Source organism: Pterocles gutturalis, unplaced genomic scaffold (genome assembly GCF_000699245.1).
Source record: "Pterocles gutturalis isolate BGI_N339 unplaced genomic scaffold, ASM69924v1 scaffold4967, whole genome shotgun sequence".
In the NCBI taxonomy this organism is placed as follows: domain Eukaryota; kingdom Metazoa; phylum Chordata; class Aves; order Pterocliformes; family Pteroclidae; genus Pterocles; species Pterocles gutturalis.
Genome location: NW_010115097.1, coordinates 23,999 through 50,345, shown reverse-complemented (window position 1 = coordinate 50,345; position 26,347 = coordinate 23,999). Strand labels below are relative to the sequence as shown.

The 26,347-nt window shown below is 38.7% G+C and overlaps 1 protein-coding gene across 3 annotated transcripts in view; it reads left to right on the top strand.

The window, feature by feature from the left end:
- Positions 1–26,347, top strand: part of ACVR2A (activin A receptor, type IIA) — a 27,378-nt gene continuing 1,031 nt past the window's right edge. The window contains exons 1-11 of one of the 3 annotated variants that reach the window (XM_010075045.1): positions 30–214; positions 2,522–2,631; positions 4,020–4,156; positions 14,157–14,167; positions 14,990–15,005; positions 18,481–18,624; positions 19,686–19,829; positions 21,217–21,362; positions 22,353–22,467; positions 23,631–23,769; positions 25,804–25,934. In XM_010075045.1, coding sequence (XP_010073347.1) covers positions 2,583–2,631; positions 4,020–4,156; positions 14,157–14,167; positions 14,990–15,005; positions 18,481–18,624; positions 19,686–19,829; positions 21,217–21,362; positions 22,353–22,467; positions 23,631–23,769; positions 25,804–25,934 — 1,032 coding nt within the window. In that variant the 5' untranslated portion in view covers positions 30–214; positions 2,522–2,582. Of the gene's footprint in view, positions 215–2,521; positions 2,632–4,019; positions 4,175–12,877; positions 12,902–14,156; positions 14,168–14,989; positions 15,006–18,480; positions 18,625–19,685; positions 19,830–21,216; positions 21,363–22,352; positions 22,468–23,630; positions 23,770–25,803; positions 25,935–26,347 lie in introns of all 3 variants that reach the window. The other 2 variants (XM_010075043.1, XM_010075044.1) reach the window with 2 other exon arrangements.

The following is a 26,347-nucleotide window of genomic DNA, read 5'->3' as shown; positions in this document are numbered from 1 at the left end:
CAAAAGGTGCCATACTTGGCAGATCAGAAACACAAGAGTGTATCTACTACAACGCTAATTGGGAAAAAGATAAAACAAATCGCAGCGGTATTGAACCTTGTTATGGTGATAAAGATAAAAGACGACACTGTTTTGCTACATGGAAGAATATTTCTGGATCAATTGAAATCGTGAAGCAAGGTTGCTGGCTAGATGACATCAATTGTTATGACAGGTAAGTGAGTTTTCCTATAGATTTTAAATTTATTTGTAATTTTAAACTGTTTTGCCTGTCTATAGTTTACACAGCCTCCCCTCTGCAAACAGTACTTGAGACAAATAATAGTAGTCTATGAATAGTTATCTTGGTTTTAGACATGCACATGCATACACATGTCCTTTTTTATCACTTGTCTGTATTTAGGAACCCAACTTCATCTAAGTATTTTGTCCTGTTTGCAGAATAGCATGTTTTACCTTACTTACTAGATATTGAAAATTTAGTTCTTTTTTAGGCCACCAACAATAGATTTTCTAATGGCTTGTTGCCAAACAATGCAAATACATTATTGAAACCAGAGTGCAAAATTCTGTAGTTCACTTTTCCAAAGTCATTGGAGTAGGAATGTCAGCACGTTGGGTCTGCTCTTTATTTAAACGTGGAAGTATTTTGCCGATTTATTACAAAGCTCACCTCAGTGGCAGCTCGAAGAGACACCAAATATTCTAAAATTCCAGTCTTTTTTTTTTTTTTTATAACAGATGGTCTAGCGAGTACCCGTGAGCAGTAACAGCAGGACTTGGGGTTTGTTAGATACTGGCTGAATAAAGGTCATGACTCTCTTAAGAAATGGTATTATAGTTCTTTGAGGTACTGCACTAAGCTTTGTTTGACCAAAACAGTTATTGTTTGGAAAGGGAGAGAATTAAGAAAATAAATGCATAATAGATCATCATTAAAATGGATTTAGATATTATTTTTGGCAATATTTTAGAAAATTCTCCTTTTGTGTTTCTTCAATGTTGAATGAGTAGAAGAAATCATAATAATAGTAATTTCTACCAGATAAAGTTTCCCCACAGACTAGAATGTTTTATTCTTTAATGACAGTTTAAAGCTAATTGAACAGAAGTTCTGATTTATCTGTTTCTTGGAGTAGTAGCAAAGCATCTGCAAGCTTGCTTGCACAGCGTGATTGAAATTTGGCTCTGCTGGAAGGCGAAGGACAATTTTAAAGAAATATTATTTGTTGCTACTAGTATCTAGTAACTGTAAGTCACTCAGGATGGGAAAGTACTTTGTTTTGGGGTTTTTTGGATTATTTTTTTTTTTTATCTGTTCTTAGTTGTAGCTTTGCAGAAGAATCGGGGGTATTTACAATTTCTGAACTAAGTTTATTTCTGCTAAATGTTAAATTTATAGGGTGGAAATAGAATTTTTCAATTTGGAAATGGAATTAGGTTCTGTAGCATTGTTATCCTGCTGGTTCCACGTGCATCTTGGAACAGTCTGGAAAAAAAAAAAAATTGGTACTAAATTCTCCCTTGTGCAAAGAAAATAAATGGGAAGAAATAAAATGCAAGGTGGAAGGTCAGGAAATAGTTAAAAACTGAAGTTTGTCTGGCTCTAAGACCTCATTAACTGTAACTTGTCATAAGAATGCATGCTGCCGTGTTTGTCTAAGATATCCATTAAATGGAATCTTATCTCTGGGAGTGAAGAGTGGATTGCTAAACAGGGAGTTCCAGTATGATGAACTCCAAACAGCAGCAGATTAAGAACATCAAAGAATAAATGTTTTGTAGAAGTTACAGTACAGTATAATTGTAACAGCTGCTTCTGTAAACTAACCTAATTTTTAAAGATAAACCCAAAACTTTTTTTACAATCTTCAGCTGTATTTAAAGTCCTCCACTATTTCTGCAGGATTTTCAAGTTCTTCTCTTTCTGCTGTCAAGCTGTCTCCTGCATGACTCCTGTTTTTCTTTCCTGAAAATATTTTTGGCTTATTTGTTAATAGAACGCCTTTTCTGCAGTTATTTCATCGAGTGAAATAAGCCCTGTCCCTGAGTGTAATGTGAGCAGGGGAAATTGTAGGAATTTTCTTTTATTCTAAAAATAAACCAAAATTTTAATATTCTCTTTCCCGCTTAATTCCAACCCATGGAACCCTGTACTGCGAGTTTGTGGTTAATCACTAGCTGTTTGGTCTTTTCTTTGTCCTGTTTAAATGTAGATCATGAACATTATTTTGGCCAGCTTTTGAAATGCACCAACAGGATGTTAGTGGTTTTCTTTAACTTTGTCTTAAAAATAGCAAAAATGTGCTGTTTCAGTTTTAATATTAATGGTATTTCACTGCAATGTAAAATAATGAACAAACTTTGTTTCTTCAGATTTAACTCTTACTCGGGCAGTATGTTATCCTGGATGATGATTTAATGAAGTTCAATTTAAATTTTAAATATGGCCACATGTTTTCTCTTGACCAAAACCCCCCAATTTAAGATTAATAAGTTTTTTTATTATTGTCTTTTATAGAAATGATTGCATAGAGAAGAAGGACAGCCCTGAAGTGTTTTTCTGTTGTTGTGAAGGCAACATGTGTAACGAACGCTTTTTCTATTTTCCAGAAATGGAGGTCACGCAACGTAAGTTAGTCTAACACTTTTATGAAGAAACTACTTATCAGAGTCCAGAAATATTTAATATTGTGCATGTTTGGGAGATAAGATTTCCCAAAATGTTGTGGTCTTTTTTTTCCTGCCAGAGAGTTTCTGGTTCCTGGATGACGGAGCACTGTGTGCATTCACATAAAGAGCCTAGAAAATTGCCAGTTTGTTTCTTCAGTTTTGCAAGCTCTCTATACTAGGAGTAATCAAAATTGATAAAAGGTACTTGGGCTCTTTTCGAAGGGTGAGAAGGAAGGATAATCTGCAATAATTGGCTGTTTTAGGATACAGAAGTTACTGTCAAATCTTACCTTAATTGTGTAGTTAAGCTTTTGTAAGTGTCTATAAATCATTTGGCTAAAAGCCATATCATCCTAAGAAGCATGTACGAGACTATGAAACCTCCTCCTCTTGAAACAAAGCTCTCGTTGGTTCTTTAAACTAATTGGACCTTTGAGTTTCTCTGTAGATTGACACAGTAACCTTTAAAAAGGGGGACAGAATTTCCTCCGAGGTTACAAAGAAAATCTCATAGCCAGACTTAACAAATAATTGTTTTAAAAAGCAATAACTAGAAGATTATTGGATTATTCTTGCATATCTTCTTCCAGTCAAGAATCTGGTCTTTGTTGGAAAACTGAATAATGTTAATAACTGAACTGAAAACAGCAAATGTCTTGTGTACCAAATAGCCAGAGGAAGTTGTTTATGAAATTAAATAACATTTTCTATGAGATCAAAATAGCCTTTGTTGGCCCAAAGGTATTCTTGTCATTTTTGTCAGTGATACTGCCAAGGCAATAATTGACATTCTTCTTCACTCTCGTGAACCCTCTTTTGCCCCAGGGGTCTGTGGCTGCCCCTGCACCAGCTGCCTCGGAAGCCGGGCTTCTCTGGAGCCTTTCCGGAGGTCCTGTGGAAGTGTCTTCAGCTACTGAGCTTTTACTGTCAGCAAGTCCACAGCGCACAGAAACGCTGGCAGAGTATTTCTGGCCTGTTCCGCTTACAAATGACATCTTACTGAATGCATTCCAAAGACTAAATTGATTGTTTTTTCATTCATTAGGTGATGATGTTCTTGCAATCTCTTTAAAATCCAGACACCTCTTACACACTGTAGATAGGCAGAGCTTAGAAGCACAAAGAAGTTGGATGTGTTGATGTGTAAAGCTGGGGATCTAAGTTATTTCTGCGCTTTCCAAAGTGCTGCCTTTTTAAATACGGGTCTGTTGATATTAGAGCATGCTATTTAATCACGTATTGTTAGCCTGTTGTGCTGATGGCAAGAATATTTAGAAAATCAGGATCCATCAGCACTGGATGATTTTTGTTTCTTAAAAGATGTCCCACTTTTTGTTTTTCTTCAGCAACTTCCAATCCTGTTACACCGAAGCCACCTCTGTTCAATACTTTGCTTTATTCGTTGGTGCCTATCATGGGAATTGCAGTGATTGTGCTCTTTTCCTTTTGGATGTACAGACATCACAAGCTAGCCTATCCTCCAGTACTCGTTCCAACCCAAGTAAGTCGCTGCATTATGATTTTTGAATTTCTGAATGGTAAAAAAACCATTTTCAGGAGAGGAGATATCTCCTTTAATGAACTGGTATTTGATGAATGTGTGAGCAACTGCTTCATGTTTTTACACATCTGTGTGTTTGGGAGGAGAAAAACTAACCATAAAACTTCAGATGGCAGAGAGGCAGTATTGCTGTACAGCTGTGGGAAGTTTGTACTCCCCCGTAGTTGAAAGAACTACTTGTCTGAAAGTTGCCTACAGCTGCGCTCAGGTATTTGTGGTGGAGCTTTATGTCATGCTTAGCTTAAAACAAAAATAAAGGAGACATGCCAATTCATAATGGTGATTTGCAGTAAATGGGAAATAGTAACTAGTAGAAACTTAGTTATTTTTTTAAAAAGCATACAAGTGGGATGCAGGTATCAGTTAAAGGGAATGTAAAGAAAATCTTGAGCTGAAGCATAGTTCCAGGGCTTAGCTCAGCTCGTGGCCTTACTGAGATTCCTGTCATCTCTTCCCTCTGACTTGTTTATGTATTTTGTGTTTTGTCTTAAAATGTTTCAGTTTTAGCAGTGTTTGTGTTTTACTTAGAAAATAGGAGACTGAGCTCTCCAAATTTGAAATGTTAACTAGCTGTGTTGCATCAAAACAAACCTTTTTTGGCTGCTGGTGTGCTGTTCCTGCTGCTGTCAGGCTGCAGCCCATTCTGTCGGTGTGATTAGTATTATACTAGAATCCTCCTTCCTTCAGTCATGTCTAGAGAGTCAGCTGAGAGTAGAAGACCTTTATGAAAAGAGTTAAGACAGGAAATTCTTCAGACCAAAGTAGGAAGGATGAACAGAATGTGGTAGAGAAACGACTTGCCCAGCATCCCACAAAACATGGGGTATCACAGTAGGAACTGACCTTAAGCTTCCTAACCCAGTGCTGTGAGTGACCACTCAGATAGAACACACTGCTGATTAAATAAAATTAAAACACTTGCTATTTTTGGTAGGACTGCATTTATTTATGTGTATTTGCTCTGAACTGACAGCTTCTGTGATATTTTGAGTGTTACTGCTTGACTTAGGGTGTTCCAGGAAGCAGCATTGCCCGTGGTTGATAAATAAGATTGTTTTGCTTTCAGTTTTGTAGTAATAGATAAGAATTTGGGGGGAGGCAGTGGGCATATGTTCTTGCCAAATGAAAAGAACATAATTTAGAGGAAAGAAGTATGTTTCCTGTCCTTGCAGAAAGTATTGCAGATCGTCAAACTTCATGCAATCTGTTAGCATAATTATTTCAGCCATCTCAATTTTTATGGATTTGAGACTTTAAATCAACCTAGTAGTCTCCACTGGAAGATTACATTCTTAACTACTAGTTATGTGAATAATTTCAGCATGTCGTTTCCTTTCTAGGCTTAAAGAAATTAAATCAGCAATGGATGAAGTGATAGAAAAGCAAGCAAATGTTAAATAGGTGTGAGATATCAAGAACTTGAATTTTTCTATTCTTCCTCCTTTTTACTGCAGTTCTTTTCTTACATGGTTTGTGTTTAGTACAGGAGTGGACACGCCATAAATTTTTTAATAAATAGGGTAATAACCTGTTTTGTTAATGCTCAGATTGTATCTGTTGGGATAAGTATATGTTGGTGCTTGAGCTAGTTATGGGGTAATAACATTTTCTTATCTTGTGGTGAATAGACATTAAGGTTGGATGTGGAAAGTCAGGAAAAGCTACTTCTGCCTGAAAAACGCAATGGAATCATTATGGAAATAAAATGTATACATATTCTCCCATATGCAGCAGAGCAGTATTTCCCACTTTAAATTTGATTAGAGCTGATTTGAACAGGAGGCAGAGGAAGAAGGAAGAGAGGGAAAAGTACTAGTAATTCTATAACCGCGAAACAAACATTTAAATATTTATGCAATTAATGTATTAAATATTAATATTCTGTCTAATAATTAGAGCATGAGCAGAGGTTGTAGGCGAATGTATTCTTTTCTAAATCTTTCTGTAGCAAATGGTAGAATGGATAGATCAATGTACAGCAGATACTCACTAGAAAACAAGGATTTCTCTGAGAGATACAGCTAAAGGTTAGCTCATTTCACTTGGTTTATTCCCAGAAGGCGATGGGACTGCATAGCTTCAGTACACCCCGGTACTAATCTATCTTTCTTTCAGTAGAAACTAAAGGATAGATGAGGAATAAGCAAAGTTTAAAAATGAGGAAACACCAAAGAATGAGACATTTTGGAAGAATTGGAAATTATAAGTAAACAAAAAACCAGAGGACAAGAGGGAAATAGATTTTTTTGAATATTTCAAAAAAAAAAGGAAGAAACATGTTAGAAGAAATTTTTGAAGCTGTGGTGAAATTTAAAGGACAAATATCTGAGAAAATGCAAAAAACTTCATTTTTCTTTTGAAAATAAAATGGTTTCACAGTACATGCACTTGTTGGGCAGGCAGCTCCTACACAAGCCGAGCTCTGTTCACAGCTATGTGAATTAACGTCACTTTATATTCCCTTTGAATGCACAGATAATTATTTTAAAATCTAATGTGGTAGAAATGGTTTCTATATTTGGTTTAAAGTTGGAAAGCAGTAGATGTTTTTGTTTGCTTCCATTCTTTCTTTCAGGTATTTGGGTAGAGAGGTCGAGGGGGTTACTAGGGTAGCTCATTTCACTTGGTTTCATCACTGCTGAGATGCTCCTTGCCCGTATCGAGTCAGAAGGGCTCAGCGGGTCCCAAGGCGTGTGTCCGGGACAGCCGCGGCAGAGCTGGGTGCTCCGAGGTGCTGCTGCCAGGGCAGGGACCTGGCCTTGCTCCTGCCTCTCCCGTTCGTCTTGGCTTAGGTATTTTTGTCTCTTGTTTGTGCATTTAGCTGTATGCCTCATTTTGTGTGGGGTGTTATCTAGTTAAAGCTGTCAAATTTTCTAAAATCTGTCACTGTTTAAATTCTTAAATGAGTTTTTAGCAAACGTACATTTGTTAATTACATATGTGTATATGTAAAACAGTATGAAAGAACTATTTCATTTTCTTATTTATATTTGATTTAATCAAACAGCAAACATATTCATATGGCTGAAATTCACCCCCCCAAAAAAACTTAAAATTAGTATTTTAAACATTTGAATCCGTGTATTTTTACATAGAGTTACTCTCACCTAGTCAGTTTTCACTCATGAGCCCCAGGTATGCTGAAAATAAAACCCGTACTGTCTCTGCAGACAAAGATTTTCATTCTCAAATTAGGTGGTGTTTAGATTTCCCCACAGCGTCCTGCTAATGTTCCTGGTAGAACGATGAATGCGGATGGCAAGGAGTTGATATGTTCTGCACACTTATTTTTTACATCTCTTGAGCTTGGGCCAGAGTTGTCAGTCAATGCTAATTACAAGGGTGGTGTTACCACTCTGGCATCCGATAGCTGGGACCATAACCTATTTTATAGCATAACCGACACAAGGAACGCTGCGGGTTTTTATCAGTTCACAGAGCTCTGCCTCCCAACATTTTACATCCACACTGTGCAGAGAGAGATTAACCTCTTGTACTTTGCGTTGAGTGCCCGAGTTATGAATATCGCATTGGATCACAGAGTTGCTTTTTTTGTTTTGTGTTGTTTTTAAAGTAACAGTCATCTGTTGAGAGGGTTGGAGAAAAGCTTTACAGATTCACATAATGTCATTTTTCTTCATAACCTATTTTTGTGCGTTCTTCTGAAACGTTTGAAGTTGCTCAGGTCAAAGATGCTTCATGTTTTTTATCACCGAGTACAGCAAAACCCTGATCTAGGTCTGTTCGGTGTTACCAGAAATTTACAAACTCAGAATGGACAGATTCTGCTTAAAGTGCTGCTGGCTACTAGAGTGTCCATAAAAGCAAGTTTCGTTCCTAGGAATTCTTTCTCTCCTCAGAGAGGAGGATTACATAGTTGAAAAATGCAGCTACATCTTCTGCTTTTAACCTCCTATATGTCACTCCTTTAAGCTTTTCACCCAGTGTTCCCTATATTGAGCACAGTAATCTTTTGTGCGCTTCACTTTTGGTTTTTTGGTTTGTTGGGGTTTTTTTGCCCTATATGGATGGACCTCACTGGTCCTATATGTATGTGTGTATATATATATATAGGGAGGACATCCCTTGTCTTCAAAGCTATGTGAACCAAGAAGTAAGAATAATTGAAGCACATATATTGTATATAAAGAGATACTGATCTTATCATCCTTCTGGTCTTGAAAGTTTTTTCAGCATTAAAAAATACTCTGTGATTTTGTTTGATGGCAATTTTGGTGTGGCTCCCTTCACTGCCGTACCATGATAGTGGTTCTTCAGTGTAGCTTTTCCTGAAGACCCCCAAGTATGAATAGATCTTTGTAGCTATGTCATGGTTTTGATGTTTCAGCTGTAAGAAATTAGAATTGAAAACAGTGCCACATCATGTGAGGTGACTAGTGATGAAGGAGAAAAATCTCTAGCTGTGGCAGATGCAAGACATATTCTGAACTCCTGCGACTGCATGTGTAGCAGTGGAAAAACAAATTCTGTGTTCAAAACTAGTAGGAAAAGAACATATAAGAAAACAAGCACTGCTCTTTGCTGCAGTTTGTGACCTCAGACATCTGGTCTAAGCCACCAGAGCTGTGCCAAGGAGTTGGGTGAGTGTGTGTGTGTAACTTGAATGGTTTGTTTGCAAGAAACCATACAAGTAGTTAATAATGGGAAGTTTTTTATGGTTGGCATAGGAAAATATTTTCATTTATTGTTTTTATTCTCTAAATTAACTTTTAGCACATTAAATAATCTACCTGGTACACTTAAGCATTCTGCAATAATCTTTATCCCTTTGCCACACTAGGAAAATTACAGTTGGCTGCTGAAGAAGAATGAAGAGATTAAATCAAGTGTTCAGGGTTTTTTTCCCATTTGTCTGCCACATCTTTTTTTCTTGTTGTTGTTAAGTAGATATTTTAATAGAAACATTATAACACTTAAAAAATGAAGAGTAAGAAAGGGAGAGGTGTTTTTACAAGGTCTCATTCCAAACCCAGGAAGATTTATAGCTGCTTGAAAAATATATGGAGGAGAAGCCAGATGCCTGTATGGAATGGGAATAGAGATTGAGCAACAAAGCAAAGCTGGAGCTCAGAAAGAAGGGGAATAAAAAAAAATAGATAAAGACTGAGTTAGAGGTTGTGGCTAGCCAGGAAGGAGCTAAGGTTGGGTACATGATTAACGTATAGTGAGTGGCAATGTCGGTATTAAAAAGGAATAGCTGAATGATCTCAAGAGTTGGACTGCTCTATGTGTGCATGATCTCACATTCTCTAATACTGCATTTCAGATCTTCAGGACTAATAAGAATTTCTTGTGTAATTGATTCCAATTGTAGCTGGAATGATGGAGGAGAAAGATCTGGTGCTATCCTTTGATTTGTGGTAATGTGCGGTCCAGCCATGGTGTGGTTGTTTAAAGGAAAAAAATTCACAAATATAGGGAGACAGTGAGAATGCAATAGGAAAATTGTTATAGATGAGGAGTCCTTAATGGGTAGTAGGTAAATAACTTCTAACCATGTCACTTTTTTTTTTTAGAGTTCATGGGCTATTGCAATACAAGTAGTTCCTTAAAATCTTTGACAGAGGGAAGAATTGTATGACAAATTGAAAACCAAGTGATACATGCTTTTTCAGTGCTCAGTATACAGCCAGAGGTCCAAAGCTTTGATTCTAAAGCTTGATAGTTTTTATTTTTTTTTGAAGTAATTTCCTGAATTCCCAGTTTGTTTTCAGAATGACCTATCTCCATTTAAATAAACCATAAATGCAGATCTATTTTTTTTTTAAATCTGAAGAGATAAGAAAATACAAATCCAGACTTAAGGTATCTTATAAATAAAGTACAATTCAAATTAAAAATCAGTTTCAAATTTATTTCTGCAGTGAGCTCCAAGTTTGTGCTTTTGAATTGATTCAAGCAGAGTATTGTCTTATAAACTGTATGCTCTCAGCACTGTACCTTATTCCTGGCTTATTAAAAAGTTACACAAAAGTAATTTATTTTGCCTTATGTTCTCCAAAGAGTTTTAGGGACTGTGGGTGAATATGCAGATGTCATATGTGGGGTAGAGCTTAGGAACAAATGAAGGAATTGGTGCAATAAATTTGTAATCCAGTAATTTACATTTGTTTGGACCATCATGTTTATAAAGATTTTTGTGACATGTGTGAAGTTTAGAATATGGTTGTAGATAGCCCAAATTTTGGAAAAGGCCACGCTGCTTAGGTTTTATTTTTTTGGTTGGTTACAAATATTGCAATAATTTCCCTAATCCTTGGTAAAATCTTTCAAAGTATTTTTCAGGCAGTATATATGCTGTTTATATACATGTGCATGGTAGCTGTTTGGGGGAGGGGGAGTTAATTGCTCCCAGTTTTTATTTATAAGCATTTTATTGATTCTTGAAATCGGAAAGCACATACTTGCATTTCCGTCATAGCCTGGTACTACTAAAGCTGGTGGTAGCTTGCATTTCTCATGAAAAGTCTGAGGTGGTGGTCTGTCGTCTGAGGGGATGGACAATGATTTTAAAATCAGAAGGCCTATGATGTGCATAAATCCCTCTTTGAAAATGTTCATGCATGTCTGATTTATTAGTGTTTGGGGGAAGCTGATCCCTTGAAGAGTAGCGAGAGGCATGGGAGAGGACTCTATTTCTCAGAATTTCGTGTTTGCAGTTTCTCATTATGGTAAGAGTAAAAAGGTTGGATTAATGAATCCTTTTCCTTATTTCTGAGGAATTTACATAATTCTCCGAACCTGGAGAATTTTAATGGTAAATAGGCCTGAAAAAAGGACTAATAAATTTTTACAGCCATTTGTGGAATAGCTATTTCACACAAGGAATGCTTTTTAATATTTTTAACAGTTATTGTCTGGTGTTTGACTACTTGAGTTAGTAGAAATATGAGTGCACAGGGATGTTTCTGTTACTCTGTTCGGTAGCTGTTCCCTGTCAGGTTCACAGATTGAGTAATACTTTTATTTTGCTTGGCTGCTGTTTCTGGCAGAGGAATATGAGGGGCTTGGAGGAGGAACTTCTTTCAGTAACTGTGCTCGTGGGTTGTGGAGTTTGTGCTGCAGAATCTTATTTTTCGGAGTATGTGTGGAATAGCTGTCGTTAGGTGGAACCACCAGCTCACAGGGGTTTGAAGGTGAAGATGAGCAGCTACTCTGAAAAGCTCTTTAAGGTGTTGTGTTTTCTTGTTGTGTTTTGGGTGGGTTTTTTCTTTGGTTTGGTTTTGGTGGGTTGGGTTTTTTTGTTTGTTGAGGGTTTTTTGGGGGTTTTTTTGTTGTTGGTTTTGTTTTGTTTTGTTTGTTTTTTTTGTGGAGGCCTTTTTCCCTATGAAGTGCCCCAAAACATTTGCAGGCTGTACAAGTCCTGCAAGAATCTTTTTCAGACTCCTGGTGTGGGTGTTACCCTCATCTCCGGTGGTGTGCTGACCGACGGCGAGCGGAGCAGTGATCCTGTTGAGCTCTACTGTTCTTCAGTGCTCTGCCACTGGCAGCAAGTTGAACCACAGTATTTATAAATCTGACTCCCAGCTAATCTAGCTTTCAAGAAATACTTCATCCCTTCTATTATTAATTATTTAGATAATGCTGTGTGCTAGTCGGTTTTCAAGCACAGAGAAAAAGCCTCTTGCTGGCCCTGCTCTCTGTAGCATCCTAAGAATATAAAGACAAAGGGCAAAGAAAAGGGTGGTTGCTGTTATGTGGCAGCTGAATACTTCAAGGGTTTGAATTTCATGCTCTTACAACATCTGTCTGATCAAATTATAAAGGACAAAGAAATGGCTGAGGCAAAAGTACAGGAGGAGAAATGAAGGTGTCTCAGTGCTCTCTGCTTGAGTACAATGGGATTGTTCAGTAAAAAAGAGATGGAAGTAGCACAAACAAGCTTGTGTCATTAAAATGTGTTTTAAGTTTCAGTAACAGTGCTCTGGGACTTAGGGTTTGAGAATGGGTTTCATTCTGCAGTCTGTGAACTCGTGACTTGTTCAAAAGAATCTCTAGTGTTGTAATCTCCCTTTATATATGCTGGATGTAGTGTTTTCAGGTTCTCTTGTCCTAGTTACACCTCCAGCGTGCCAGATTTATTGATTCAGTTTAGTGATATAGACCTAATATATGATGACCTATTTGTTGATAGGGTTTAGTTCTAACTCGGGCACGGACAAGTTCTGCTTTCCCACAGCTCGCTGGCAAGTGCAGCGAGTGTTTCTCGGTACAACGCTGCCCTCTCCTGTACGGTCGGGGCACAACCGGAGCCAGTTGCCGTGCCTGGGGTTTGGACCTGTGTTCAGTTCTCTGCATGTGTTTCTGTGCTGGTTTGTAGTAACACAACTGTTTATACACCTCTAATGGACAATTCTGGGTTTAATTACAGGATCAATTCAGCTAACGGTCTGTATAATAATCTTTCTTTTTGCACATTTTTCTTTGCTGACATATCAGTGATGGAGTTTTTTATTTTAAATGATCTGTTATTCGTACAAGAAAGTATTGCTATCCCATAAATATTTTTGTTGTTAATTCACAAAGAGTTTCTTTTCTCTCTTTTCTTATAAGCTGCTTTTCATCCCATTCTTGGTATAAATAGTAATTTCTTTTGCCTGTGTTTTTTCCCCTCTCTGCAAGCACGCCTTTCATATAATGATTGAGGTAAGATGCATTGATGTTTGTTCATGGTTATGGAACTTTCTGTGGACATGTAAGAAGTTGTTTTGGTATTAATTTTTTTCCCATATTTTGGACAAGAAATTTGTAAGCATGCGTGGTTTAAAAATACAGATTTAGTCCGCTGTTCATAGCTTCCTTAAAATTCACTCTCATCTCCCAGGCTATCGGGTTAAATGTCTGCAGGGATTGATAATAAAATACACCCGGCAGAGCCCGTTTGTGGTTCTTCAGCTGCAGACCAGCTCGTTTGTGTCACGTCCACCCTCGGGCCGCATTGTCTGGGTGGGGGCAAGGGTCCTGCTGGTGCAGCTGGAACCTCAGCCGCTGGCTGGGGGAGCCGTGCAGCGGGTGGGACTGGCTCTCACTGGAGCGGGTTGCTCTGGAAGTAAACGGCACATTCTGCCCACTTCTGTCCTCTCTTTGGATATCTGTTGTCATCTCCCACCTGTAACTGAGGTGTGTGGTCTTAATGTTGTGATTCTGAGTGATGTGATGGGTTTTTTGTGTGATTCAGGAGCTCGGAGAAATAGATTACCTGAAGAATAATATTCTTTCCCTCCTAAACTTCTACTTCGACTTTTTTCACTGACCAGAAGTTATTTTTACTTTATTAAATTACTGATACTTCATGTGAAACTACAAGTAGCTGGAAACTGTTGATTCCGAAACTTGGTCATTTATTGCCAGGGTTTTAAATTGAATATTGAAAATGTCAAGATTTGAGTTGGAATATGAATGCTCAGTTTGTGTTGTCTCCATAGGGCTCTAATTAATAGCTGAAATGTCTTAAGTGAAATTTAGTAGAAAATAGAATAGTGTCATTTAAATATTTTCCTGAATGTTTTGCATCTGTAAAGAGTTACCAGAGTTCCTTCTATTTCTATTACTGTTTGGCTTCAAAGGGCATAATTTCAGTTAGGGAAGAAGTTGTAGTATCCTGCCTACATCTAACTACTTTGGTTCTATTACTTTGGCAAAGATGTTTGTAGTGTACAATAAAACAGAGGATTTTGTGGGGTGAAAAAAAGAAAAATTGTTTCAATTTAGAAGAAACGTAGTGTGATATAAATCATAGAGTCAACTTTAGAATAATTACAAAATTTAAGAATTCAGAGTCCTTTTACTGGTTATGGATCTTAACTTTTCAGATCATCTAGTTGAAAATGACCCAGTTCCAATTAGAAAGGGAGGAAACAACCAAGATAGTCGTCAGGCCCTTTCAGTGAGAGCTTGCCAGCCATATTCACAGTCCAAGCTGTAGAATAAATGTAACCAGGGGGCAATATTTGCACCATTTAACAAAGCTTGCACATGATTTGGAAGTTTGGGAATTTGTTTACATTTTGGAGTCGAGAAAGAGAAACGTATCTATGTACAACCCCGCTTGGATAATTGGTCTTTTTTTCCCTTCGTACACAATGGGTCACCCAATTCAGTTGCCACATGAGAGAGGTGACTGGAGATAAACTGGAGTGCTGATGGCCTGTGTTGGGGCAGGTCTTCAAACGATCTGTTCAGTTGGTCGTATCTTTAATGGATTTGGAGTTTCATGTTTGTTAAGCTTCTCTCTGACCACAAGAACCATTCTTGAAGACACTTAGGGAAACCTATTTCTGGAAGTTACCATTTTTCAATGAATATTTTTTCCCTCTATTATTTTTCCGGTATGACTAGTGAGCACTGCCTGACAGCTGACTGTAGCTCCCAGGTGTAAAAATCAGAACCAAAAAGCCCCATTTGAGATTTGAAAACCTTCCAGTGTACAACAAAACTGGACATCCATGATTTTGAGATCACCATACAACCCGAACTTAGGGGCTTAATGATCAAGTAAAGCCTTGTTATCTGAGTATTATGCATCATCTGACCCAGGCAATTCAAGTATTTTTGGCCAACATAGATGTTTTTGCTTTTGATCTGACAGTAGATCACTGCGCTGCCTTTAACTGCCCGGGGTTAGGACGGAGGGTGTCTTTGAGAAGGTGGAGTACTGGGGTGAAGTTTTATGGGCCAGTGGGTCGCCGCTCCCAAAAGAGAACCCAGCTTCCCTCTGCCTTACGGCACTTCTAGTGTTAACCTGGACCTTGTTGCAAACTGATTCAATTTGCTAAACCATCAGAAAACTAAGCTGATTTTTAAAATAAATAAAAGTTTTCTGGCAATATAGCCTATTGCCTTGAATTGCTGTGTGGTCAAACGAGTACCAGAACCCCAGGGAAGGGACAGGGAAAGCTCAGGAATGGGAAACTGGACCTTTGGTTTTTTGACAGCTGTGGCAAGCTGTTAGACTAATATATCCAGATTATCTTTACTCACATTATATCATCATCCTTGGTGCCACAAAGATGATGTTAAAAAGCCATACAAAAATAATTATGCCTGTGGAAGGTTAAATGTTTTTGCTTAGAAGTAGAGCAAGTCGAAAATGTTGTCAAGGAATGTTTCTGTAGAAAAATCGTACCTCTAACTTTAGAGCTGTTGATTTTAACAAAGTTGTTCAGAAAAAAAATCAGAAAAAAAAATTAAAACTATTCTTTTTAGTTATGTTAACAGAAGACAATTCTACTTTCCGTTTTAAATCAGGATTTGTTTTGGTGTATGGGTGCTTTGTAAGAATGCTGGAAGTTTTTTGACTGCGTGGAAATGTTTCAACACGTAAGGGAAACACGTGGGGAACCACAGGAGGCTTGCTCTGTAAGGTAGTGGGAAAATACTTTGAAATGCCAGGATTTTCCAGGAAATATGAAATTGAGGTGTATGAAAAGCATCATGGTCTAGTATTGACAGTAAGAAGCACCAGTTTTCACTGGCCACTTTTTACTGAGGAGTTACTGCCTTCTCTCACGTGATAGACACTTTAATTTTTTTCATCAAAACTTTGAGAGGTATTAGGTGATCGTTTGCTTGATGGTTGAGAAAAAATTCACATAGTGTGCTTCAGAATACCTGCACACCTTTTGGGGGGAGGGTATGGAAAGGAAGGCAAGTTCTAGCCACTGAACAAAGTGAGGTTTGGGTTTGCTTCCCACAAATCATTCCCTTAATTTTGGCAAGTCTCTAAGCTCAAAACCTTAAATGTTGTCTAAGTAACTGATGGTAAATCCCCAGGTGCTACACAGTGCTCAGGATTCTTAAAAATTACAGGGTTTGTTAGAAGTTGAAATAGGCTTTTAAGAGTAAATTTGGGCATTTTGTTTCTAGTTTGGCTGGTAACTGTAACGATGACAAATTGAGGACAGGGATTTCCCTGCTGCCTGGGATATTCATGAAGGGCTTTGGCACTGAATGAAAGGCAACGCAGGAGGGATAACTGGAGTCTTAAACTTCATTTTCTGGATGATTGTCTGTCCAGTTTAAGCCCAGCAATTTTCATGTAAGAACTCAAAGCATCTCTTGCTGTCGTATTTGCAAAAGGATTTAATATTTTTTGAGATTAGTACTGTAATGTGTCTCTAATTTGAATTTCAAACACTATATTTTCTTTTACAGTTCTTAATTTGTGAATTAGGTTACAGCTTCTTTAAACTGCCATAGTTATGTCTCTCTGTGAAACTTGCTCTTTTTGATGGATGTATTTGTTGCTTATAAAGAAACAAGAGACTGGTTAGTTATTTGTGCGCTAAACTCCTCGAAACTTGTGCTGGATACAGAAGCACTTGTCTTCATTCTCACAAGAGCAGAGTATACTTCAAACCACAGTTGTTCAGAAAATGTGTCTTTAACATGCATAAGGTTGTTTTGTTGCTAACTGAAGTGCTCAAATACTTAACTTTGGAGTATTCTCATTTGCTTCTAGAATCATAGAATCATAGAAGGCATCATAGAGGCAGCTACTCCACTGTTTTTCACTCTTTCTTTTACAGCTGTGACTGGGAACAAATAGAGAAGCCCCCTGAATGTTTTGGAAGTTTTTTTGAACAGTAGACTTGGGGATGAGAGGCAGGTGTTGTGTTCTGCAGTGTGGATATCATTTAAAAGCGACACCTCACCTTCATCTGTGTGTCTGTTGCCTTCTCCTGTGCCATTGAGACTTGCGGTAGCGTGCCCCCATGCTGTCACCACTGGCACTGGCATTCACAATCCTCTAGTAATTTGAAGTGAGGACCAAACTGTGGGTTAAACTCATTTGGTGGGACGTGGAAGGAAGGTGGAGCTGTATCTCGTGGTGACAGTGTTGGTGGTTCTGCTTAGTGCCCGCTACACGCCAGAACTCTTATTTTCCTGCAGAAAGCAGGGATCGGACAGAGGAGATTATGTTTCTCTGGTTCGGTGTGTAGGATAATGTTCTTTGGTGCTGAGGCATGCGACAGTGTGTCTGATGCATTTGTTCACGGTAGGGAAGGTGCTTACATAGGTTCCAGCTAATCTAACGTGGTAGGTTGGAGAGAAAAGGACAGCCCAGAAAGATGCACATCTTTGGCAATAAAGTTGACAATCTACTTGTTATATTCCAATGATGTGCATGGTACAGAATATTTGAGATGTATAAAATATAAAATACAAGATATTCAATAACCTGCCACATTTTCTGTCCCAGAGAGGGAAATGGTTCAAATCTGTAGTAAGATGGGTGGTTATGCCGATAGCTATAGGGAAGCTCTGTCTCATTGCAGTTGTACTTCCCAGGTTGTGGTGTCGTATTTGGAAAGGAATTTTGGGGCTAGAATTCCAGTTCAGTTTCGCGGGTACAGCCAAGCAGTGACATTTCGGTGACGTGTTGGCTGTCTGCATTAGCAGAGGTTGGGAGCAGTAGCAGTGGGTCGGTAGGTTGGAGCATCAGTGCTGTGGTTCCTCCCACCGCCATCCGCGTGCCTCGGAGGACTGACCGTGGAGATGACGACGTTTGGTTTCCTCTGCCAAATGTCTGCATTGTTCATGTGGTTCTGTGGTTTCGAATGAAAAAAACGTTAGTTCCATCCTCAAGATCCTGTAGTGGTATGGCGTGCCCAGTATGCAGTGGGGTTTTTGAAGCAGAGCTGTGCTGGTACCAGCTCAGTGGCTTGGGAGAACCGAGAACCGAACCAGGACACGGTAACTGCAGGCAGCACCTGCAGCCTCTAGCCACACAGGTCATGGAGACATCTTCTGCTCCCGGGGCCATGGCCGAGGGGATGCGGCGTTAGTCACGTGGGACTGGGCTTGGTGGCTGTGTAGAGTTGTCACCAGGCCGCTGAGCTAAAGGATTAAACAGGTCATGAGTACATCAGACAAAAAACCCTTAAATGTATCAAAGGTGCTCATTTTAATTCTCTCACTTAAAGTAACAAGTAAAGCTTGATTATCTTTATTCTTTAATTTCTGCTGTATTTTTACACCTGGTTGGACAGATTTATACTCTAAGTGTTGTTATGCTGTCGCTTGCACATTAATTCCGAGCATGTTTTACAATCTCATTTTCCTTTCCTGTGCAGAAGGGTTGCTGCTCTGTTTCGGGTTTGTTTGGGGGACTTTGTTGGAAGGGGGTTGGGTATTTGATACCTTTCAGTTTACAAGCCTTTTCTAGTGCTGTCATCATAGATAGCACATACCAAAATTAATTAATGGTTTTAACCTGATTTCAGGATCCTGGACCACCGCCACCCTCACCGTTGATGGGTTTGAAGCCATTGCAGCTACTAGAGATCAAAGCCAGGGGAAGATTCGGTTGTGTATGGAAAGCTCAACTGCTAAATGAGTATGTTGCCGTCAAAATATTCCCTATTCAGGTAAGCAGCAGTTCTCAGTGTCCTGTGTTGCTTGCAGTGTTGTAATGTTCAACCAGCTTTTCTAGTCACTGTAAGAGGCTTTTATTTTAGAGAATTGTCAATATATACTGTAAATCTAGAAAGTTCAAAGAAATTCTTACATGCCGGAAATGTCTTGAGACAAAAAATGTGTAGAGTGTTATTGAATTAAAATAAGTATCTTAACGCAGCAAGCACACATCAATGAAGTATAAACTCTGGGAAATTTATGTACGTTTCTAGTCAAAAATACTTACTTGGCAAAACAGCTCTTGCACTTCTCTCAATCAGTTTAAAATAATTTAAATTTAAATTTCCCAATTAAATTGTGCTTAGAAGGAATGTCCTGAAATGCAAACCCATAAGGTGATTGTTCCAATTAAATATACCTTAATTAAGTGAAGTAATGTTTACTTCCCAGCAAGTACCCCCTGAAAGACGTGTTTTAGAATAGCATAAATTAAATGTGAGACTTCGTTCATTTTTTTTTAATGCAGGCAAACCTATTTCTAAATCTTTATGGGGTTCCTGTAGATTAATAAAATATAAAAAGTGAACCACGCTCTTAAGACTAAAGCAATTGTAATGTTTAGTGGTATGTAGACTCCAACCCTAATCCACAGCTTTCTGTGTTTCCGTGGTTCATATCTGTGATAGTTGATGTTGTTTTCAACAGTTGGTGTTTGTTTACAACAATTTCAAGTTTTTCAGACAATTTTACAAAAATATGAAAACCTGTCTTCACATATACTAGATATTCACATATTGTGTATGTGTTAGGTCAGTGGTTTGTAGCACAAATGTTGCTGTTAGTCTAAGCAATTGTAATTTTAAAATCATAAGCCTCATAGTGTTCATAGTATACACCATGTTTTCCTTTAGGTAGTAAATCCTGTCTTGCAAAAAAAAAAAGTTTTCAGTCATTTTGACAGATGATTTACAAATGCCCAGTAAAACACAGGAGGCAACTTCAGTCAGGGAGTGGACCTCTTCCTCTCACTGTTCTGGTATTAACTGGGTTTGATGTGTTCTTTTATTTCAAGGACAAACAGTCGTGGCAGAACGAATATGAAATTTACAGTTTACCTGGAATGAAGCACGACAATATTTTGCAGTTCATTGGTGCAGAGAAGCGAGGCACTTCCATTGATGTCGATCTCTGGTTAATTACAGCATTTCATGAAAAGGTACGTTTCCTTCTCAGGGGAGTTCCTTGGTTTTATGATGATGGCAGAGGTCTAGAAATTTGTCACAAATGTGAACTTCAGACAGTTAAGATATAAAATTTCAAATCATTTTTGCTTACTCTTAGCTTGCCTCTTTTCATGGGATATGAATTTATTTAAATTTATTTTTAGCCAGCTGAGAAAGTTGTCATAAGTCTTCACTTAAGAGAGGAGTTGTTTTAGAAAGCAAACAAAATTTATTCTACTTTTTGGCTTTTCAGAATGTGTATTTTTGAATATCCCCATCTAAATCTGCCTGAATTAAACTCAGTCTTACAAAGTTTATGGTGTTCTGTTTTTGTTTCACTTGTGTTAGTCGATCTGTGTCTATAAGAATGAAGTAATGGATCAATTGTATCACGAGAACCACAATAAGATACGTAAATATACACCATTAGGAATATAGTCACTGCTTTATTTTGTCCACTTAGATTTTTTTTTTTTTATTTTTTTAATGCATGTAACTGTCACAGACATAAGTACAAAGAGTAAATGAAGCCCCAAACTTAAATTTAGCACTGGCACAGGCAAGGAGGCATTAGGAAGATACTACCTCTAGCAAGTTTGAGAAAATATGAATCTGTGCAGTGTGGGTATGCTTCGTCCATCAAGGCTAGGCCCTAGAACACCTTTCTGGTGCTGAATGTTATGTTCCTCGTGCTGGTGTCTTTGTCCCACTTTAATCATTTAGAAAACTAAGACCATGCAATTATTCAAAATTTTTGACAGGTTTTCAAGATCAAGTAGATGATATGAAACTAATTTGCCTTTCTGAAAGTTATTGCCATTTTTTTGACTGGTTTTTGTCTAAGATTTTTAAAATCTTGTTATTGTTGGAAAGATGGCATCTGAGATGACTCTGATGGAGAAATCTGAATTTTTTTATTTTATTTTAAAAGTGTATCCTCTCCACTCTGACAGCTCTTTGTTCGTTTTTCCCTTTTATGTTGGCTTTTCACCCATCAACCTGTGACACACTGACATCTCACAAACTGGATAACATGCAAACCCATGAAAACCTGTGTGTAGAGTGGGCTGCAGGAGTGAGTTGGAAGAGAAGTGCTTTATGTTGACTAGATTTTTTTCTTTATATTATTTCTCCATATTTATTCAGAGTGTCTGTTTCACTCAAACTATACTGTGGGACTGGAGTTTGGTGGTGGTCAGGAAGAAGCTGTGTAACCCAGCAGATGATGCTGTGTGTATATAATTACATGGTCTATCAGAAAACAGAGAGAGCAGACGGGCATATCGTGTTCTTTGATGATTAAGCCCATCAAGAAGTTTTCTCTATGAGTAGAAGAGAATGAAATTGATCTTGCAATTGTGTTTGGTTTTTGCTGCGCAGGGTTCGTTAACAGACTTTCTCAAGGCTAACGTGGTCTCTTGGAACGAGCTGTGTCACATCGCTCAGACGATGGCTAGAGGCTTGGCTTATCTCCACGAGGACATCCCCGGGCTCAAGGATGGACACAAACCTGCCATCTCCCATAGGTATGGTATATGGGAAATATTTTTAGGTGGTTGTTAATATTAAACTTTGAGCTAAAGGATAAGAAACCTGATAGATAGGAAGTGTTCAAATAATTACTTGGTGATATCTTCCTTCCAAAACTATCAACATCCTCACAAGGAAAATCTGCTCAGCCCACACAAAAATGTAGCTGATGGTTTATAGAACTTGGTGCGGTGATTGTGGCTAATGTCATAAATTGTTTTTTTATACAGTTAATTATTTAAGTACCCTCTGCATTATATGAAATAACTGGCGTCATGGCTATTTGAACCAACTTAAACACTTAACGTATATAACTTTAAGTGATACTGAATGCCTTCAGGCAGAAACATTTCCTCTAAGTGGTGCTGTGCCTCTTCTTGAGTGTGATTGCTGGGGTTTGAGGAAGGTATAGAAAGCTACGAAGAGAAGTAGGGAGCTGAAATGATAGTGATAACCAAAATAAAAGATAGGCCTATAGAGTGAGAGAATTACAGATTCTGCAGAACTTGGAATGTCATGAGCAAAACTGCTTGGAGCAGGGGGAGAGGTACACCCAGGATGGATGGGAATCCCTGGATCCAGGCCATTATCTTTTGTTTATGCAGGAAATAGTGTATCTCCTTGTCAGAAACAATCAAGATTCATTTTTCAAAGTGTTTTGTTTCCTATTATTTAAACAAACACAATGTAGTTGTAATTAAAGTATGCAGTAACGACATTTTTCTATTTCTGTATCATACGTTGTTGTAAATCTGTATTTTTAAACCAAGCATAAAATGATAGTTCCACTTGCAGTCTCCTATATTACCATAAGAATAAAAGTGTGCAAGTGTACTCCTAGGTTTTATTGTTATTGTTCTGTTGTTTAAATGGACTGCTGCTCTCTGATTTTCTTGCCTTCCATATTATAATGTTCTTTGTTTTGTTAGGACTCTCTATGGTATTTCATGTTCTAGATCTCTAAATTTTTTTTCTTAACTTGAAAGGGACATCAAAAGCAAGAACGTGCTGCTGAAAAATAATCTTACAGCTTGTATTGCTGATTTCGGTCTAGCTTTAAAGTTTGAGGCTGGAAAATCTGCAGGGGATACCCATGGACAGGTAAATACCAGTTTATTTACATAAATGGTACAACTGTTAACTGCATGGGGATGGAAATCCCTAGTTTAGGCATTCTTCATGCACAGGGCACTGGATCATCAACCCTGTTCTCGGTGACCTTTAAGAAAGACGGCAATTGGTGCTTGCTTCTCCCAGGCTGCAAATTAAACCATTCTTTAGATTATTACAGACCGCAGCCTTCTACCTCCTCCCCCATCTCATTACATGGCCTCTCCCCCGTTATTTCCATTCTCGGTAGAGGATTTGGATAAGAAAGAGTGGCCTTGCTATAGTTTATTAATTGCTCTGAGATTGTACTCAGAAAGGGAGGAATTACACTGGCAGTCAGTTTCTAACTTTCTGACCTAGCAACAGTCACTTTCCTGAACTGAGTCACAGTGCCGATCAAGCGCTTGTCATGCAGCCGGGAACTGTTTGGTACCGTGTACTTGTAAAATAACAAGCTTGAGCATGGAGCATTGTGGTTTCTGGAAAACTAAATATATTTAATTTTAGGCTGAACTTCACAGTTTATGGTTGAGCGACAGAAATAAAATCCATACAATATGATTATAAAACCTCAGTAGCACTGCTTAAGAGCAATGTAGCTATTACCGTGGAGGTTCAAATAATGGATCAGGTTGTGTTCAGACATTGTATAAGTTCTGATTTATTCCGATGACATAATTCCATCTCTGACTGTGGTCAGAAAGAATGGATATCCCTCACGTCCTCATTTCATGGCCAGTTTTGTGTTAGCGATTTCATATAACTCTTTCAGGATAAATCGCTCTTTGGTAGCTAGCTTTCCTTTGGTATTTTTATTACTGTTGCTGTCATGGGGAGAAACATAAGCACATTTCACATGACCTGAAAAAATAAGAGTAGTGGCCTGCCTGCAATCTGGAAGAAGATCATAGAATCATAGAACAGTTTGGGTTGAAAGGATGACCTTCAGGTCATCTAGTTCAACCCCTGCAATGAGCAGGGACATCTTCAGCTAGGTCAGCTAGATAAAATAAGGAATGGTGGTGACAATTATGTTGAATGGTTATGCAGGTGTGTTCTTTGAAAATAGTACTGGTATTGTTAGAGTTGGCACCAGCCAGAGGGGTCATGTTGGTTCGTGGTGCACAAACGTGTATGCTTTCCTCTCTCTCAAGGTTGGTACACGACGGTATATGGCTCCAGAGGTACTAGAAGGTGCTATAAACTTCCAAAGGGATGCGTTTTTGAGGATAGACATGTACGCCATGGGATTAGTCCTCTGGGAACTGGCATCACGCTGTACTGCCGCCGATGGTAAGCAAGACATTTGATCTGTGGAAATACTCAAGGTATTTGTGAGAGAAGCTGGAAGGTAGGTTATAGTGAGGGTGGAGCGTTGTGGGGCAATGAATGGAACACCAACACCATGTCTCTTCAGTATTTGGCATCCCAGGTAAAATTTTTCTGATAATGGATACCTGTTGCGTTTCTTCTCCTGGTCCTGGAAAGGAAGAGAGAATTGACTGTAGGACCCCTCACCTAATATGTTTGATTTCTTCTGAGTTCAGCCTGATAGTCTCAGTACCAGACAATTTATCTTAAAAGTATTGCTGCTTTTAATAAAAGAGAGCTCAGGTTGTCCTAACCACCACCTGCTGAGAAATCCATGTCTTCTGCTGTGCACCTTCCCACCTGGACAGTGACCTGTCTTTTAGTGCTGCCTTTGGAAGATGAGCGGAGACGCTCATTAATGTCAGAGATTTGTTCTCAGTAGATAATTAATTGCGGTTAGTCATTTTCTAGCTGCTTATAAGCACATGCAGGATATCTTCCTGTGTCACAGTGAATCGGGAAGTCAGTTGTCTGCGATGAGATGTAGAAAAGTTTCTGTTTCTGGTTTAGCCATGTAAGTTCAGTGCCTCCCTACCCTCCTTCTCTTTATTGTCACTAATGTGGCATTAGTTCAGCTCATACAGATGTCAGAATGTCCAATTAATTGTTGATAACTTAGAGGTTGAAAATACAGTGATGTCTGAGAAACCTGCAGCTGATACTTTGTTAGCTCTGGGTCCATCAGTCGTCTTCCTGATAAAGCAAACCGTTGGATCCAATTTTTAAGCTCTCAAGAAAAGACACCAGATACCTTGTTTCAGGTGCGAATGCTATTCTTTAGATTTCGTAAACAGAGATCTTTTTTGAGTGTCCAGAGTAGATTAGGATTAATCAAGAACAAGACAAAAGACAAGGCTCAGAAATGTTTGGGAGAAAGTTGCATTTTCAGTACAGTCTTTAAAGCAGCTAAATTCAGCAAGTAAATACGATGGTTTCACGTGGGCTTGCAGTGCTGTTGGTCATAAAGCTCTGCTCTGCGCGCCCCGTGCAGCTGACAGGTACCCGTGGAAAAAGCCGAGATGTGTCAGAGACCTCGGCAGATCAGCGCGTGGCCGCACAGCGCTCCTCTGCTCCAAGCAGCGCTTTTCCGCTCCAGACATTCCTCGCGGAGCAGAAGCCACTGGGGAGATTTTACCCTTTTAAAAATGTTAAACTGTTTACTAACAGGATCGACACAATCTTGCGCAAGTCTGAGGCAGCCCCACATTCTGTATTGATTTTTGGTTTTTTGGGGTTTTTATTTTCAGAAGGTACCTGGTCCGTTTCACTCTCATCAGCCTCACTTGTGCCATGCCGTTAATTTCTTGTATCTTCCCCCTCCTCCTTTTTTCAGACTTTTGATCTGAGAGGATAGAATATGTATTACAGTAACATATATCTATAGTTCGGCATACAAAGCGTGTCCCTCTGATTGTGGTAAGGACAAATGTTACCCTTAGCCTTCAACATAAATACTTTTGGCCCGGGCTGCATGGATCGGAGGAGGAAACGCGTGACGTTCACAGAGGGACGCGGCCGTTGCTGTCGCAGGCGTGGTTTTTGCCGTGTATGCGAGCATCGAAATCATTCCCAAGTGGCTATCGAGCGCCTGCTTGGCAATCGGAGCCCAGGAGAGCCAGCGAACTGGAAAGAAGGATGAAGGTTTATCTCAGCAAAGCTACGATTTGTTGGAGGATGGATCCGAGAGACTCCCTCCACCCTTGTGTTTCAAAGTTTTCACAGGAGCAGAGAGAGCAAAGGCTCATAGCTCCTGAAAATGCCACTGCTGCTTAATTAAAACCTCAGTCACCGCTTGCTCCTGACTGTCACAGGGTGAGCTTTGAAGGGCAACAGGAAGTAAACTGCTCCGTCAGGTTGATTGTGGATTACATTTCTAAGAAACCAGGCTTTTTTTCTTTTCCCCTCTTTTTTAAAGAAAAATTTGTGGTTTAACATGGGGTTTTTTTCCCCCCATAGGCCCAGTAGATGAGTACATGTTGCCATTTGAAGAAGAAATTGGCCAGCACCCCTCCCTTGAAGACATGCAGGAAGTTGTAGTTCATAAAAAGAAGAGACCTGTTTTAAGAGAGTGTTGGCAAAAACATTCTGTAAGTACTCCTGCAACCAAGTTCTTCAAACTTGTGTCACAATTTGAATTTCAAATCTTGTTCATCCTGTGTTGTGTTCTCAATATGATCTTTTAAGAAGAATTTAAGTTTAATAATTCTAGTAAGAATTAAATGGACTGTAAACTAATATATTCTTAATCGTAAAATATTCTCATTTTCAGTGATTTGAAAGTGATTTTTTTTCACTTTTTTGGTGACTGAAGAGATTCTTGAGAGTTACTTTTGAATCCATATGTTAAAAATATATTTAAGAAATAATAGTCTTGATTTACTACAGGAATGCTACAAACGGAGTATACAAACGTAAGGCAAGCAGTGTCATCTGAGAAATTTCTGGGATGGGTTAGGAGGAATAGCACGCTGTCCTGATCTGCTTTATGGCTAGAGACTTG